General features: G+C 41.9%; 1 protein-coding gene across 2 annotated transcripts in view; it reads left to right on the plus strand.

Annotated features, from left to right (window-relative positions):
* The window catches only part of si:ch211-212o1.2 (uncharacterized protein LOC492735 homolog), a 122,609-nt gene that overhangs the window by 15,016 nt on the left and 88,644 nt on the right, over positions 1 to 18,949 (plus strand). The window contains exon 2 of one of the 2 annotated variants that reach the window (XM_041191769.1): positions 15,389 to 15,508. The exons of the other annotated variant lie outside the window; for it this stretch is intronic. Within the exon in view, the coding sequence (XP_041047703.1) occupies positions 15,389 to 15,508 (120 nt within the window). The remainder of the gene's footprint in view (positions 1 to 15,388; positions 15,509 to 18,949) is intronic. 2 annotated transcript variants of the gene reach the window in all.

The raw sequence follows: 18,949 nt of genomic DNA on the forward strand, positions 1-18,949 counted from the left end.
TTGTGGAATCTGAGGGGTGGAATCTATTGTCCTTCTTAGAGTATAGGAGGGCACCAGCTGTGACAACTTATTATGAAAATTAGCTGGACAGCTATTTGTAGATCTCTTCCTATCAGCTCCTCCAAGATGTTATTCAGAGTCTAATTTACCCTTATCTAGTTGAGAAGCTTGTGGTAATTTGATGTATTCTGAATAAGACGTTGAAGCCTCTGTGTAAAACAATGGATTTTTCAAAATAACTTTTCAAAATAATTTCTGCCCTCCTTAGCAGAAAGCACACAATAACTAGAGTATTGTGTTGTTTGTAGTTGCAACACATAACTTGCTGACTTATTTTGCATTCAGTATATCTTTGCTTTGAGTTCACTCTGAAGGTTAATGAAATTTTTGGGAGTCATGATACTTTGGCCTGGATTTTCACTCCCTGGTCAGGAATGCAGAGTTGGGACATTTCCTACTTCTACAAACCCAACCTTGGAGAAAGTGGCATGGAAGGTCGGATTTTCGTTTCGGGGGTGGTGGGGTTCCCTGAAAGTTGGGCTGTGCGACTCCAGAACTAGTGCAGAAGATGCCAGGTAAAGAGGTGGGCTGGGCGCAAGGCCTTCCTCCATGTAATAGTGCTGTGTCAAATTTTTAAAAAACAGGAAAACATAAAACAGCCGTCTAGCCCTCTCCCCTCAACACTGCCCATGCCCCATCCATGCCACCTCATGCCCACACCTATGTCCCTCTGCTGACCACCCTTGGCAACTTAGTACCAACTCATGCAAACCCAGTCCCTGCCCAACTCAACATCCTTTTCCCTTACACCTACCATGCCAACTCATCAAGTAACCACCATGGGCAGACTTCAGGACCCATGCTGATATTAAATAAAATAAAATTCCAAATGTTTATTCCAGACTGTATTTAAAAAAGAACATGTATTCATAAAAACCCACTTACTACATTTACATTCCTTCAATTACATAATAACAAGTATTTCATTCAATTGCATAATCCCTTATACAAGCAAGCATTGGAATTCATAGTCCCACTTCAAAGAATTCAAACCATTTGGAGCTGTCAATCAATCTGAAATGGCAGGCACCCAATTGGCATTATAGGAAGTTGTGAAATCAGTCAGGCAGCACTGATCCAGTGATGGTAGGCCAAAGGCTTATGTAAATAGACAGAGTGACATGACAAGCAGGTCATTTTTTTTTTTAGCAATCTAGACAGTTTTTTCAAAAAGTTTAAGGGCAGGAGTTTAAATGCCTTGACAGCTTGATAGCTCCCTTTGACAGTTCATCTTGACATTTGTTTTTGACAGTTCCAATGAGTTTATACACTTTTACACAATTCATGCCAACTTTAGCAATCCTAAAGGGCGCCTAACCTCTCCCAAAGGTGTCTCAGGACCATACCCAAAGTGATACCTTACCTCCACAAAAGGGTACCCTGGCTATCCAAACAAATCCACAAAGTTCAAACCTGCTTGTACCAGGTTTAATCTACGCACGGCAGGTTTCAGACACCTCCTCACACCAAAATGACACCTGAGTGGAGGAAGCTGCTGATTTCTATGGGCTGCTGCCTCCGCAAAATGAGCATGTGTGAATCTCGATTCAGGTCCATTCTTGCCCTTGTGAAAATGGTAGGTGCCATGTTCAGACATGGGACTCCTGGTTTCAGGCCTCTTCAGCCATTTGCAATGACGGAATGGCTCTCCGCTGTTGCAAAATTTCAGATCTTTCTTTCAATACTGGCCACATTTTAAGGGCTAAGTGACTGCTCTGTTGTAATCACACTCCATAATAATTTGAGCAGGTTAGTGTAGTAGATGGTCTGGCTTCAGCCACTGAATGATTTCAGTTTTATATGGTGTGAGTAGAATTACTTAGACTATTTTGTGACCTCATAATCCACCAGGGCCTGGATTTTGCAGTCACTGGTGAATGAACAGTGCTCACTTGCTCACATACATTCTTAGGGCTTCCACATGACAGTTTGCAGTAATTGGAGAGTCAAAACAGCATGGTGTCCCAGTGGGGGTTCTGAGACCTTTTGTGAATAGGACAATGGTGTGTCTCTGAAATCAATCAGATTGAAGAATCCTAACTGAGACATGTGGGCTATAATATTCTTCTCTGTATCGTTGCTGGTGTCGTGGAAGCCCAAAATTGCAAAGATGTCAGCTGAATTGCTTCTGACTGCTTCCGGTGTGGCCCATGTGGCACATCCTGATCGTATCGGTGCCAGCGGGAGTGTACTGTGCGTGTGCCGGAAACATGGAGGTTGAACAAGCAGCCTCTAATGTTGATTTTAGTGTACAAACTGCCATTTTGGCTTTCAGAGGTCCTGTTACTGCCCTCTTGTAACCACTGCCAGCTGAATATGTTCAGCTGCACAAGGGACCACTTCCTCCCACTCCTAACTCTTGCTGTTTATTGGGACTTCCAGGTGTAATGCTTTTGACTTTCTTTTGCTGCTGTTGAGTGTTATTGGAGAAGTGCAAAAAAGCCTTTTGAATTCACAAGGTCTGGACAAGGATGAGCAGGTCAGAGGAATTGGGAGGCTTATTAGGAGAGAGATAAAAACAAAAAAACTGCGGATGCTGGAAATCCAAAACAAAAACAGAATTACCTGGAAAAACTCAGCAGGTCTGGCAGCATCGGCGGAGAAGAAAAGAGTTGACGTTTCGAGTCCTCATGACCCTTCGACAGAACTTGCGTTCGAGTCCAAGAAAGAGTTGAAATATAAGCTGGTTTAAGGTGTGTGTGTGGGGGGCGGAGAGATAGAGAGACAAAGAGGTGGAGGGGGGGGGGGTGTGGTTGTAGGGACAAACAAGCAGTGATAGAAGCAGATCATCAAAAGATGTCAATGACAATAGTACAATAGAACACATAGGTGTTAAAATTAAAGTTGGTGATATTATCTAAACGAATGTGCTAATTAAGAATGGATGGTAGGGCACTCAAGGTATAGCTCTAGTGGGGGTTTTTTTTATATATAATGGAAATAGGTGGGAAAAGGAAAATCTTTATAATTTATTGGGAAAAAAAAAGGGAAGGGGGAAACAGAAAGGGGGTGGGGATGGGGGAGGGAGCTTACGACCTAAAGTTGTTGAATTCAATATTCAGTCCGGAAGGCTGTAAAGTCCCTAGTCGGAAGATGAGGTGTTGTTCCTCCAGTTTGCGTTGGGCTTCACTGGAACAATGCAGCAAGCCAAGGACAGACATGTGGGCAAGAGAGCAGGGTGGAGTGTTAAAATGGCAAGCGACAGGGAGGTTTGGGTCATTCTTGCGGACAGACCGCAGGTGTTCTGCAAAGCGGTCGCCCAGTTTACGTTTGGTCTCTCCAATGTAGAGGAGTAGACCAATGTGGTCTCCTCTACATTGGAGAGACCAAACGTAAACTGGGCGACCGCTTTGCAGAACACCTGCGGTCTGTCCGCAAGAATGACCCAAACCTCCCTTGCCATTTCAACACTCCACCCTGCTCTCTTGCCCACATGTCTGTCCTTGGCTTGCTGCATTGTTCCAGTGAAGCCCAACGCAAACTGGAGGAACAACACCTCATCTTCCGACTAGGGACTTTACAGCCTTCCGGACTGAATATTGAATTCAACAACTTTAGGTCGTAAGCTCCCTCCCCCATCCCCACCCCCTTTCTGTTTCCCCCTTCCCTTTTTTTTCCAATAAATTATAAAGATTTTCCTTTTCCCACCTCTTTCCATTATATATAAAAAAAAAACCCCACTAGAGCTATACCTTGAGTGCCCTACCATCCATTCTTAATTAGAACATTCGTTTAGATAATATCACCAACTTTAATTTTAACACCTATGTGTTCTATTGTACTATTGTCATTGACATCTTTTGATGATCTGCTTCTATCACTGCTTGTTTGTCCCTACAACCACACCACCCCCCCCTCCACCTCTTTGTCTCTCTATCTCTCCGCCCCCCACACACACACCTTAAACCAGCTTATATTTCAACTCTTTCTTGGACTCGAACGCAAGTTCTGTCGAAGGGTCATGAGGACTCGAAACGTCAACTCTTTTCTTCTCCGCCGATGCTGCCAGACCTGCTGAGTTTTTCCAGGTAATTCTGTTTTTGTTATTAGGAGAGAGCTTGCTTTTAGCAAGGAGGAACTCTATTTGCTGCTCCTCTTGGACTACAGTTAACTTGGAGCTGGAACAAGGGCAGCAGAGAGGGAGAAGGTGGACACTTAATAGAAGGCCCTACCCACCAAGGGTTTTCAGAGAGCTGCTCTTTTACCCCCATCTCAGCCAGGAGCAGTGTGTGACACCTGCGTTTCACCAAGGAGGTGGTGACTAGACTATGCCAGCTCCTACAACTAGATCTGTAGCCACGCAGCAGGGTGAGAACTGCACTGCCAGTGGCCCTCAGTTCTGCAGTGAATCCTTCCAGGTGGAAGCTGGCGATTTTTTCCAGTATTTTACTGTTTGCTGTGCATCGCTTCATCAGGAAGGTGACAGAACATAAGAAATAGGAGACACATAGTCACTCAAACCTCCCTGCCATTCAGTAAGATCATGGCTGATATGATCGAGGCCTCAACTCTATTTTCCTGCCTGTTCCCCATTGCCCTTGATTCCCTTGTTGATCAAAAATCTGTCTAACTCAGCCTTCAATATATTTAATGGCCCAGCCTCCACTGCTCACTGGGGTGGAGAATTCCTAAGATTTATGATCCTTGAGAAGAAATTTCTCCTCGCCTCCAATTGGTGACCACTTATTCTGAAACCAGTTCTGAATTTCCCCATGAGGGGAGGCATCCTTTCAGCATCTACCCTGTCAAGGCCCCTCAGAATCTCATCAGTTTCAATATGATCACCTCTCATTCTTCTGAACTCCAATGAGTGTAGGCCCATCCTCATAAGTCTCATAAGATTTTTCCACATAAGGCTCATCCCAGGAATCAACCTAGTGGATCGTCTCAGAATTGCCTCCAAAGCAAGTATTTCCCTCCATAAACAAGGAGAATAAAACTGTACACGGTACCCTTAAATGTGGTCTTGCCACTGCCTTGTACAATTTTAGCAAGACTTCACTACTTTTATATTGCATTCCCCTTGCAATAAAGGCCAACATTCCATTTGTCTTCCTTTATTACTTGCCGTAGCTGCATATTAACTCCTTGGATAGAATCTTCTGTTCAGCGTGCAGGCGTAAAATGATGCACGGTGACGTCAGGCATGCGTCCCGCGTCACTGCGCATCATTTCGATCTTCAGTTTGGCGGGCATGCACTGGAGTTGGCTGTGCACCCGCTGAACTGTCAAAGGCCTTGCCTCCTGACATTGAGAATCCAATGGCTTGTACTTACCCATGAGCCCACTCATGCAAGGTGATTACCACATGTTGGTCCTGAATCTATACCACCCTCTAAGGTACATGCATTGTAATGCTACAAATGTCAGATCAGTGACAGTACTTGGAAACATAGAAAATGTGCAGCATAGAGGGAGGCCATTCAATCCATCATGTCCTTGTTTTTCCAGCCTAATTCCACTTTCCAGTTCTTGGTCCATATCCTTGTAAGTTACTATGCTTCAAGTGCGCATCCAAGTATTTTTTTCAATGCTATGAGCGTTCCTATTGATACCAGACAGTGAGTTGCAAACCCTCACCCCCTCTGTGTGAAAACATTCTCCTTATCTCTCCTCTAATCCTTCAACCAATGATTTTAAATCTCTGCTGTTTGGTTATTCACCTCTCTGCTAAGGGAAATAAGTCCTTCCTATCCACTCTATCTAGGCCCCTCATAATTTTTTACACCTTAATTAAAAATCCCCTCAGCCTAATCTGTTTCAAAGAAAACCACCTCAGCCTATCCAACCTTTCCTTGTAACTAAAAATCTCCATTCCTGGCAACATTCTTGTAAACCTCCTCTGTACCCTCTCAAGTTCAATCACATCCTTCCTGTAATCCAGTGACTAGAATGGTATGCATTACTCCAGGTGTGGCCTAAATAGTGTTTTATATCATTCTGGCATTACCTCCCCGCTGTTATGTCTTATGCTTCGGCTTAATTATCTTAACCTGCCTGCCCTTCTTCCATTAGGGAAGCAGGTCCCTCTCTTCCTCAACCCTTTGTTTCCTGACACTGAGCCAATTTTTGGATCCAACTTGCCACTTTCGCTTGGATCTCATGGGTTTTTACATTTCAGATCAGCTTGCCATGTGGGACCTTGTCAAAAGTTGTACTAAAATCCATAAAAACTGTGTCAAACATGCTATCTTCATTGACCATACTTGTTACTACTTCAAAAAAAGTTCAATCGAGTTAGTTAGACATGACCTTCCTTTCTAAATGACTATTTGTACTGATCCTCAAATTTTTTTTGAATAATTTGCCTACCACCAGGTAGGCTGACAGGCCTGTACTTACTTGACCTATCCCTCCCTTCCTTTAAAAACAATGATATAATGTTAGTAGTCCTCTTCTGAGGACTGCTGCAGCCAGAGAGTTTGTTATTGCACTCATCCTTCATACTGTGGCTGCACTGGCTGGCTAGGCTGCAAATCTTGGGTATCTTGAAAGCAAAAATACAGAAGGAAAGGGGCAGGGCGGAAAGCAAGAGGTCCATAGTCTCACAATCTGCAGTTTTCACTTCATGTCAGATAGCAAGATGAGGGTGAAGTGGGATTTGAGAAGGGATTGTAAGGCAGGAACATATTATTATCCTGAATGTTCAGGATGTCAGATATAATTACCTCAGTCACATCTGGCTTCATGATGTGGAGTGTTGCTTCCTCCAAAGGGCTCAGGAGATATAGGTGTGCCTGTCCCCTGTCAGATCACTCCTGCACTTTGTTTATAAGTGATCTTGTTCTGCAAGAGGGAAGGAAGAATGTCAGTGAGTGCATTGCAATGTGTGTGATGAGACTGCCAGAGCTGAATAGCTGGAGCTATGTGGAAGCTGGGAGAGGTGCTTATGAGGCTGGCAGTGTTGGTAAGTGTGTGAGGGTGAAATCGAACATCTGAATGTTAGACATGCGTCCTGACTGAGACAGGAGAGTGATGGGGCTGTGGTGCATTGAGAAGCATGATAGGTTGGTGTTGTGGTGAGATATGTCATTTGAAGATGTGTTGATTGACCTTGGCCACTTGTGAGGTAATTGAATTTTATCCAGTACTGCAGCCAGGTTTTTGGAGTCAGACTCCAGCTATTGAACTTCCTGGCCACTGCAGGATGTGCTTTGAGGGCCCCCAGACCTTCCAGGGAAACATTAATCTCTCTTTTTTAGCTTCAATCACTAAGGCCTCCAACATGCATCCTAGGAATTGGGAGCCCTCTCTGTTCTGCAGCCCCATTACCAGTCCCTTTCTTCCACCAAAACTTTCCTGATACAGTTCTGGCAGCTGCTGTAGCCTGAGTGTATTTCCCTTCAAGAGGGACAGGCTGCTTTTAAGAAATGCAGGCTAACTGTATGCGGTGCTAGCCACACATACACTGCTGGGCTTCCTTCTGAGCATGCAGCCAGTCAGCAGTGCATTTGCACTGGGCTGCAGATACTAATCACGTTGATGAGCAGACAGCACAAAGTATGTTGTCTGCCTCAAAGAAACCTACTGCAGGGCAATCTCACATTGTGATCCCTATACTGGACCTGATTGAATTTTTCCCCTGTAGAGTCTAAACCAGCAAGTGCAGGTAGAATATCTTCAACATAAAATCCATCTTTGTAAAATAATAAATTCTTAGTGCCATAAAGATTGTTTGACAGTAATTAAGACTTAACGTACTATTAAAAATTCACTTAGTCTTGAATGGGCAAGTCCTAACTTTAATGGGTATCCAAATGTTAAGTAGTTAAACTTCAAGTCATTGCATGTTTGTGAATATTGTGTGACAAGGAACTGGTATAGCAAAGCTTTTGGAGGCGCAGGGGAACTCAGAGAGCAACTTCACTAATATCTGCATTTAACTGTACATGTGTGGTGGCTAGAATTTGCTGTCTAGTTTGCTCAGTTAGGGTAGGTGCTGATAGCCTCACTGTTATTTTCGGCACAAATTTTGTGCCAATGTGTGCAAGGCCTTTCGGGAAGATTTCTATGACCTCATGTATGGGTGGTACATCACACCATTTTAAGTTCATATGGCATAGAAGTTTCTCAGATTTGCTTTTCTTGCTGCACTGCAAGATGCTGTAAACATTGGGCACCAGATCTCCTCCTTTTTCCCCTCATTAATGTTTCATGCAGGCACTAGTCCCAGCTGACTCTCCAGGCGAGGGTTGATTCACACTACACTTTGAACATAAACGGATGCTAAGTCTACAGAAGAGTAAGGTGTATGTAAGAGTAAAGTGCGTCATATTTTCCAAGGCAAATAGAAGGGGATATGAGAATATAATATCAGTTGGTAACATTATTCATAATTAGCATAACCTGATGGATATTGTTTTACTATAGCATCATTTCTTCAAATTACTGTTGAATAATATATACTTTATTAGTAATAAACTCGTAATGGGTGTTGTAACTCCTTAGAGGAGAGTACATTGTTTTCAGTTAAATATTTTCTCATCACGCTGTGCAAATCTTTGGTTGAATTTATGCAGAAAATAAACAATCTGTCAATAATTAGCCAGTTGATACTAATTTTTAGTCCATTTCTGTTGTGTGTCTTGGCTATATGTAGTGCCATGATCTAAAGGAATTGACTGCCATTCCCAATTCAAGCCTCCTGGTAAATAAGGTAGTCAGGTTTTTATGACGTCACTGGGACCTGACACAGCATATGCTCAGAAAGATCCTGTCGGCTTGGGTGGCTCTCGTTGCTAGCACTCTGTGGAGCAGATGAAAAATATATCCTGGAGGCTGCAGGTTGGCCAGGTGAACTGGTGGATTTTAACCTGTTTCTTCTTCATGGCAGAAACCTGTGTGAAAATGGAACTGCGCAGTGAGAACTTCTTAAATTAATACATTGGCACAGGAATCTAGATTCAACCTATTTGGATCTGTTTTAATTGAACCATTCCATGATTAGGTTTGAGTAGATGGAGCTGCAGAAGAGAGCATTCCATTTTGAAGGCAACAGCTTAACTATAGATTGATGGGCAACTTGCATTGGAGCCTCATTCTTCACTGGAGCCAGCTAGCTGGGACAATGAGGATGTTAACAGTGCAAAATTCTGTTGTATTTAACGTCTGAAATTCAAATAGATATTTAAAAGTACCCTTGCCTGAGATCCACATCTTCCTGTTGCAAAATCTAAGTTTTGCAAACTCTTACTTCATATTTCTGATTCAGTTAATTTATGTCATTCTTGAAAGTGAAGAGCTGTACTGTTGAAAGCTGTATGTTGTGTGCAACTTCTAAGAAAACCTATAAGGATTTGCTGGGTAACATCTTTTTAAAATTAGTTTTTTTCATGGAGCTGCAAGCAATTTGGCACTTATTTCTCTGGAGTTTGAGAATTGTTTGTGAGAGTTGTATATATCCAATTCTACCTTGTGGCATTATGGCATCCACCAGGAACTGTCAGCTACACAGGAAAAGTAACAATAAAAGAAAATGGTCCAAAAAAAGTCCACAAGAGACAGAAAAATTGCATTTCATTCAACTGCTTTCCCATTGAATTTGGATTATTCTACAGCATTGTTTCTTCAACTAACGTTACAATTGTGAGGTTTGTAATATTATTATATTTTGGGACTGTAGCTTTAAACTTAGAATAAATTTAGGGGGTCATGTGAGCTGTTCTGCAAATCTGCATTACAATCAGCAAGTGTGGCTTGATTGTTGGAGGTCAGAGGCAGATTTAGATTGTTTTACTGAGAAGATGATGCAATTACAGTTGGAGGCAAAGGCAGCAGTCTGAGTTTACAATGAGTAGACTCTTGAGTCTCCCAAAGTCCCAGAAAGGTGTAAGCAAAATATTGCGGTTGTTGGAAATCTGAAATAAAAACAAAAATGCTGGAGAAACTCAGCAGGTCTGGCAGCATCTGTGGTCAGAGAGAGTTAACGTTTCGAGCCCGCATGACTCTTCTTCAGAAACGTTAACTCTGTTTTTCTCTCCACAGATGCTGCCAGACCTACTGAGTTTTTCCAGCATCTTTGTTATATCCCAGAAAGCTGCTGTTATTATCAGGTTGTAAGCAGTTGCACTGTCCATTTATTTTTAAGATGAAAGGGAGTTGGGATCGAGGATAGGTAATTAGCAATTCTGTCTGGATGCAAGGTTAATGTGTTTCACATTGCCATGGGGAAGAAGGCTGAGGAAGCCAATTTGAGATCTGGTAACAGGTTTTCCCACAAATTGATGAACATCATGGACAGATATCAGAATTCTGGGTGGTCAGCAAGGAGAAAACGTTACGTGGTTTTGAGAGCTACAACAGCCAGATGTGGGAGGGAGACAATTTCTAGCCAAAGAGCTGCATCCTACAGCCCATCTAAGGGTTCCAGACGATTTGTCCTGGCCTGGACAGGGGGAAGAGGAATCATCGGAACAAGCTGGTGGTGGGTTTAAGAGACTCTTTGAAAACTGAGGAAAGCCTAGAGACGGTGACTTGAAGTTACTACTTGGCAAAATGAGGATATGGAAACTCAATGGAAGCTGAGAGCAACTGTGCACTGCTTGCTATAAGGACTGTAATTCTGTGTGTGATGTGCAATAAGTGTTAAAGGGGGATGTTCTCTGTAGTTTGAAGTATAAGTTGCCTACAAAAAGAAAATTGTGTTTAGTCAAAAGTGCTTTTAGTCATTTGCTACGGGAAAAGTTATAAAATGGGAAACCTCGCTGTGTCATTCTTTCAGCTATTAACTGGAAGTTTGAATCTCATTTTAAAAGTTACCAGTCTTTACAGAGATCGTAACATTAATTTCAAAAATTGTGTGCTCTCACCTAAGTGATCTGGTCCTTTGTAAATTTGTAGTTTATCAGCATGAGTAGCCTTCACAGTATAACTGCAGCATAAACCACCCTTTTCTGTTTAAATTTTTGATCAGTTCAGGTTGCAAAATTGATCTTTGCCAACTTTCTTTTTAATTCATCCACAGGGTGTGGATGACGCTGCCCAGCCCTAGTTACCCTTGGGAAGTTGGTGGTGAGCCATATTCTTGAACTGCAAAAGTCCAAATGGTGAAGCTACTCCCACATGCTGTTGTTATTTAGGGGTTTCTCAGATTTTGACTCCATGATAAGGAACTTTAATATATTCCTAAATCAGCATGGTGTTTGACTTGGAGTTGGCCATGTTCCCATGCTCTTGCTGCCCTTGTCATTCTTGATGTAGATGTTGTGAGTTTGGGAGTTGCTATCAAAGAAACCTTAGTGAATTACTAGAGTCCATCTTGTAAATGGCACACACTACAGACATAGTGCATCAGTGGGGGAGGGAGTGAATGTTTAAGGTGGTGGATGGGTGTTTTTTTTTATTCATGGGATGTGAGCTTCACTGGCTAGGCCAGCATTTATTGCACATCCCTAGTGCCGTTGAGAAGGTAGTGGTGAGCTGCCTTCTTGGACCGCTGCAGTCCATGTGGTGTAGGTACACCCACAGTGCTGTTAAGGGAGTTCCAGGATTTTGACTCAGCGACAGTGAAGGAACGGTGATATATTTCCAAATCAGGATGGTGAGTGACTTGGAGGGGAACTTCTAGCTGGTGGTGTTCCCACTTATCTGCTGCCCTTGTAGGTGATAGTGGTCATGGGTTTGGAAGGTGCTGCCTAAAGGGCCTTGGTGAGTTCCTGCAATGCATCTTGTAGATGGTACACACAGCTGCTGTGCGTCAGTGGTGGAGGGATTGAATGTTTGTGGATGTGGTGTTTGCGGATGTGGTGCCAATCAAGTAGGCTGCCTTGCCCTGGACGGTGTTAAGCTTCTTCAGTGTTGTGGAGCTGCACTCATCCAGGCAAGTGGGGAGCATTCCATCACACTCCTGACTTGTACCTTGGACAGGCTTTGAGGAGTCAGGTGGTGACTTACTCGTCGCATGATTCCTAGCCTCTGACCTGCTTTTGTAGCCACAGTATTTATATGGCTAATCCAGTTCAGTTTCTGGTCAATGGTAACCCCTAGGATGTTGATAATGTAGGATTCAGCAATGGTAACTCCATTGAACATCAAGGGGCGATGGTTGGATTCTCTCTTCTTAGACATGGTCATTGCCTGACACTTGTGTGGCGCGAATGTTACTTGCCACTTGTCAGCCCAAGCCTGGGTATTATCCAGATCTTGCTGCATTTGGATATGGACTGCTTCAGTATCTGAGGAGTAGTGCATGGTGCTGAACATTGTGCAATCATAATGAACATCCCCACTTTTAACCGTATGATGGAAGGAAGGTCATTGATGAAGCAGCTGAAGATGGTTGGGTCAAGGACACTACCCTGAGGAACTTCTGCAGTGATGTCCTGGAGCTGAGATAATTGACTTCCAACAACCATCTTCCTTTGTGCTAGGTATGACTCCGACCAGTGGAGAATTTCCCCTGATTCCCATTGACTCTAGTCACAATCCAGCAGGCTGCTTTGACCTGAATAGAAAAGTGTCTCGAGTTTCTGGAGTGTTGTTTGAGTTGCACTCATTCAGGTGAGTGGGGAGTATTCCATAACACTCCTGACTTGTACCTTGTGGATGGTGGAAAGCTTTCAGGGAGTTAGATGAGTCACTTGGCACACAATACCCAGCCTCTGACCTACTGCAGATCATTGATGAAGCACCTGAAGATGGTTGGGCTATGGGCCACTGCCTTGAGAAACGCCTGCAGTGACATCCTGAGGTTGAGATAATTGACCTCAAACAAACACAACCATCTTCCTTTGCAAAGTATGGCTCCAGCCAGTGGAGAGTTTTCCCCTGATTCACATTGACTTAAATTTTACTAAGTCTCCATGATGCTTCACTTTGTCAAATGCTGCCTTGATGTCAAGGTTTGTCATTCTTATCTCATCTCTGAATTTCAGCTCTTTTGTCCATGTTTGCACCAAGTTGTAATAATGTCAGAAGCTGAGTGGCCTTGGCAGAACCCAAACTGAGCATCAGTGAACAGGTTATTGTTGACTTAAGTTGTTGTTAGTGCTTAATAGCACAGATGATGACGGCTCCCATCACTTTGCTGATTTGAGAGTATATTGATGAGGCAGTATTTGACTTGATTGGATATGGCCTGCTTTTTATGGACAGGACGTACCTGTGCAATTTTCCACTTTGTTGAGTAGATTGAGTAGTATTGTAGCTGTACTGGAAGAACTTGGAGGTACGGTTAGTTCTGGAGCACAAGTTTTCAGCACTACAACTGGGATGTTGTGGGACCCTATAGCTTCTGCTGTATGTCCCCCTGGTGCATTCAGCTATTTCTTAATAGTGTGTGGAGTGAATTGAAATGGCTGAAGTTGACATCTGTGATGGTGGGACTTTAGGAATAGGCCAAGATTGATCAGCCACTCAGCACTTCTAGATGAAGCTGGTTGCAAATGCATCAATCTTGTCTTCTGCACCCACGTGCTGGGCTCCCTCATCATTGGGGATGGGGATGTTCATGGAGTTGCCACCTCATTCTATCAGTGGTTTAATTTTCCACCACCAGTTATGGCATTGTGGCAGAAACGTGGAGCTTTGATTGGATCCATGGGTTGGATGGTTAGCTCTGTCTGTAGCATGCTGCTTCCACTGTTTTAACATGCATGTAGTTCTGTGCTGTAACTTCACTAGATTGGCACCTCATTTTTAGATTTGCCTAGTGATGCTCTTGGCATGCTGCTCTACACTTCTCATTGAATCAGGGTTGATCCCCTGGCTTGATGGTAAAGGTAGAGTGAAGGTTATGTTGGGGCCAGGATTCCCTTTCTGCTGCTCCCCCTCTCCATGGAAAGGTTAATTATCAGAAAGAAATCGCTGGCAATCTCGTTTCAGCGTTCAGGCTCCCAGAAATAGGTGTACTGGATTGGTCTTTAATCTTTTGGTTGTAAGTCTTTAACATGGAGTCTACTAGTTCTGTTAAATTTCACCTGAGACAGTTGATAAATCAAGACTATGCTGTGCATCCCTAGGTGACATTTTATTTACACAGCTTTTGGGTTAATTCCTGTATAACTTCTAATGGTTTTGTGCCATTTCTGTGTAAGCAGTTTCTTGTGCTTAAAAAATTGAAAAAGCACGAAAAAGCTGAAGTTTGAAGAGCCCAGTTAATTAATTGAAGAGCTTAACAGGACTAGGCCTGATTTAGTAGCTATAAACAATAAATGCCTCTTATTCTGTCCTAATCTGAACCAGCCTGAATTGGTTTGTCAGTGACTTTGCTTTGTATTTCCCTTTTAAGCCTGATTATGTCAGGGCATTTGCATCTGTGATTCATGGTGGCTTCAACGGGAGGCATTGAGTGCTGTCAAGGCAATCCATGGTAGAAAAAAATGGTCAATTAGTTAACCTAGGCCATCGTTTCGAGTTTCCTATTGCCTGAAAGGAGTGGTGTTGGTGGAGGTATGGAAGCAGTATGATGCCCTGCTTCTCAATCAGTGATTGCGCACAAAAAGCATAATGTGAGGGTGAAAGTACTTTTTTTTTCAAAGGTAAAATAAGTCTGGCTATCTGCAGTTTGCCTGCTGTGTTCAAGCCTACTGCAAACAAAAACACTTGGTTGGTAACCAGAAAATTGGGGGAAAAAAATCCATTGTGTTCAACCAGCCCAGTTTAAAAGCTGGTATCACTAATACGAAAACAATGTTTTTGCTCCCCTGCCTTAACTCAAAAGATTGTGGAAAAGCTCTACTGTTTTTGTACCAACAAGAAAAGCAGTAAAGCTGGTAAAACAAAATGAAAACAGGGTCTGACTTCTGTGCTTTTTTTTTTGATCCGTAAACCTATTTTAAAAAACTATATGGAGTGACTCTGGGAAAAGGCTAGCTATGCTATACATGGAAACAATTGGTCCAGAAACTGCAGGGGCAGCAGAGTTTTGATATATAATAAATTTAGCTCTGAAGAAGGGTCATACGGACTCAAAATGTTAACTCTGTTTCCCTCTCCACAGATGCTGTCAGACCTGCTGAGTTTTTCCAGCATTCTGTGTTTCTGTTTTTGTTTCAGATTTCCAGTAACCGCAGTATTTTGCTTTTATCGCAGTTTTATATTTGATTTCTTCAAATATCTGTTGACTGTCTTTGGAAATGTGTTTTTAGGTTGCTTAAAGAATTGCCTTGCTTGATTTCAAATTTAATTAAAATCCTAGTATAATAAAGAAACAATTCAGGGAGGGTCAAATCATCATTTAAAGTCAAATGTCTAATGTAAAAATAAAACCATCTCTTAACGAAGGAAACTGCTATAATGTAATGAAGAGAATCTGACTAGCTTGACAAGTTTTAATTGTTTCACCTACTGTAATTTTAAAAAATAACTCATTTTCCCCCTTTGTTCTCAGGTAAACGCTTACAAGAATGGATCTGCGTCATCTTATGTATATGTTTGGTGATGATCAACTTCTTTTTCCTGATGTTCCATTTTTCCATGGATCACTTTTTCAAATTAATAATAGCCATTTGTAAGTATTGTGCACACAACACTGTTGCATTACAAACTAACCATTTGGAAAAATTGTTACTATTGGTGAATTGCATGAGGCAGTGTGAATGTGTGTTGGATTTGAACAGACTAAGAGTAGGATTAAAACAAAAAACTGCGGATGCTGGAAATCCAAAACAAAAACAGAATTACCTGGAAAAACTCAGCAGGTCTGGCAGCATCGGCAGAGAAGAAAAGAGTTGACGTTTCGAGTCCTCGTGATCTTTCAACTGTTGAAGGGTCATGAGGACTCAAAACGTCAACTCTCTTCTTCTCTGCCGATGCTGCCAGACCTGCTGAGTTTTTCCAGGTAATTCTGTTTTTGTTAAGAGTAGGATTATACTTGCACCTCTCCTGATAAGGCTGCAGCTCCTCAGATGGAAGTCCTGTTTTCTTTCCCCATCCTTAAATGTGAATCATTAACTATTTCCTCTACCACTTGATTGTTTGCTGCTGTATAAATTGCACCGAAGGCTGCGTCATGTTGTGTAACAGCAGTATTACAGGGCGCAAGTGTTTCAAATTGGTGTTTGTGTTTTATCTCTAGAAGGGCTTTTACCACAATTGTGATGATCACTTTTTCTCTGGTAACCTATACTTTTGTGACTTTAACCAATTACTGTAGAAATTGTTGGTCCCAATGTATTTAACAGTTAGTTGCTTTTTATGTTTTTAATTGGCACAGAACTTTATTTGTATTCATTCATGGGATGTGGGCTTCGCTGGCTGGGCCATCATTTATTGCCCATCCCGAGTTGCTCTTAAGGAGGTGGCAGTGAGTTGCCTTCTTGAACCCCTGCAGTCCATGTGGCATAGGTACACCCACACTGCTAGGAAGGGAGTTCCAAGATTTTGACCCAGCAACAGTGACCTTAGTTGGACAGAATGGCCTCTCATATAATCCCAGTTTCCTGTAATCCGACTATAACATGCTTTTAGCCCATCCAACTCTGTCTTCTAGATCTTGTTTCAACATCCCGTCTTACCATTTATCATTATTTCCCAACCACAGTCCTATATATCTCTACTTTGCATTGAATCAGGAACTATTCTAGTTCTTTCTGATAGCTTTGACTGAATCATGATCCACTACATTACACTAAATGCATGATTCCACAAGTCTGTTTATGCAATTAAAACCAATTGGAGCAGGATCTTGAATAAACTAATGAGTTTACATAGGAAGATGTTAAAGCCTGGGTTTTAACAGTGAAGCATAGGAACACTTCGTGAAATGTGTATTTCAAAGCTCTTTAAATATACCTCGTTTATTCTTTACTATCCTGGAACAGTTTCTCCTATGAAGTGGCTTCACTTGCTCAATTTCTTTCAAGTCACTGATAGGCAACAGTGTTATTATACACAATTAATTTTAAGCCATTTTATATTGGCATCTGTTTTGTTTGGATCACAGGAGAGATAACAGTCAGACAGCTCCCAGTGTCTGCATTTCTTACATCTCTTGTCCTGATATCGATATAGTAGACCATTGAAGATGTATGCCTATGATCCTGTCATTGGGAAAAGGGAGCCAGTTTTAGCAATATAAGCTCAGGATGGTGAGAAATGGTCACACCCTCCTATTATGTGAATTGATCAATGCCTGTTGCTAGAGGGGAAGCTTCTTTAGCTAGTATTAATAGTGAAGTGCTTCTACTTAAGTTCTGGATGCTCGATGTTGTCAAGAATTTCAGTAGGCGTGCAGATCGATTTATCTGCTCAAGCTGGTCCTGAGTATACATTCTTTCCTTAATTGGAAAAAGGCAATGATTTATGAGTAGCTGTCTATCATTAAAAATAAATATTTAATACATAAAAATTTCCCATTTTGTCATAGCCAGCCAACGGGTGTATTATTAACAGTAAAATCCATCACTTTCTAGAGAATCAATTGACAAGAATTTTGAAAAAATTGCACCTGTGTGACATTGTAAGTCCAAGGTGGGGTCTCTCAGGTGTTTAGTTGTACAACAAACAGGAAAAATGTATTTGGTGTTTGTATAATTGGGGTGGATGCTGCATTTAATATTTTTACTCATTTGTTGGGCTTAGTTACTGAAATTGAACATTTAGTTATTTGATGAATCTGAGGTCATCTGAAGTGGGGAGCAAATTAATATGAAGTCCTGCAGTAAAGAAATATTTTTTAAATGCCAACAAAATATACTTATTGAAAGTTTGTTTTGGGTTGTTCCTGTTCTGTTTTGCTGCAGCAGTTATCCCTTCTGTGAATCTAACTTGGGCACATGCAGTACAATATCCTATGAATTCTCTCATCCACTGCCCTCCCACTCAACTTGGCTCCAATGTGGATTAAATTTGATTTTGGATTCTTCCTGCTCCAGTTATCTGACAGAACTAACACCAGACCTTTGCTGATGCCAGTGCATAGCCAAAGCCCAGTAATTGTGTCATCGGTTTTTTAAATGGTTAAAATTAAATTATTTGGCAACATTTTAGAATGGCCCCTCCCATAGAATTTGAGAATACGCTGGGTACTCAAATCCTCCAAAAAAATAATTTTTTTAAAAAAGTCTCAAAATAGAATGGCACAAAACTCGATCACATTCATGATGTAAATGGTATACCGTATCCTAAGGTGCTCATGAGCTAGGTCGCTTCCACTCAGGGAATAAATTTTGTATTCACTGCATTAACTTTACTCTCAAGGTTATATCCTCAAGGTATAGGCGCTATTGCTGATAAACTAAGTGTTTAAAAAAAAAAGTTATTTTATAATTAAACTGTCATTTCATATATCAAATTTTATTAAAACATGCAAGGATATATCTTAACTCTCTTTAGCTGATGCTTTATAATTGTTAAAAAAACTGCAGCCTTCCCATTTAGTGCCTAAAAGACTTTCCTCTGCTTCCTTTCACAACCCCAAGTTCCAGGAAGAAACTGATTCCCTACTCTTATTGACCATGATTTCTTCACAACCTCCAGCTCCTCCCTAGTTTCTCCCAGGCCTCCCTATGGAGCACAGCCAGCCAGCAGCAGTTCTTCCTTGATCTGTTCTCTAGCCCTGAAATAAAATTGCTTTTGGAATGAGCTGCTATTGCGCACACTTCTCTCGGACTCAGTGAGGAGTCTATTCTCGCAGAAAGAGCAAAATGATTAAAGCATTTATATAAAAAAAATCCCCATCTGAATCAAATACAGATGGCAGAAACGGAATATCCTTCAGGACACAGTTACACATGTGAAAACACATGAGATAGTCAACTCATGACCAGTCCTACATGTAAATACGTTTTTGTATTCAGCAGTGCCTGCAGGACATCTCTTCTCTTGCGTACTGGGAAATTGCACTGCGACAGGGAAAAGGCCAGTAGCAGTAACAGAGTGGGGGTGGGGTGGTGATGGTGATAAGACACAATCATGTGAACAATCCTTATGATGTGAAGCAATGGCTGTC

This window comes from Carcharodon carcharias, chromosome 7 (assembly GCF_017639515.1).
Source record: "Carcharodon carcharias isolate sCarCar2 chromosome 7, sCarCar2.pri, whole genome shotgun sequence".
NCBI lineage: Eukaryota > Metazoa > Chordata > Chondrichthyes > Lamniformes > Lamnidae > Carcharodon > Carcharodon carcharias.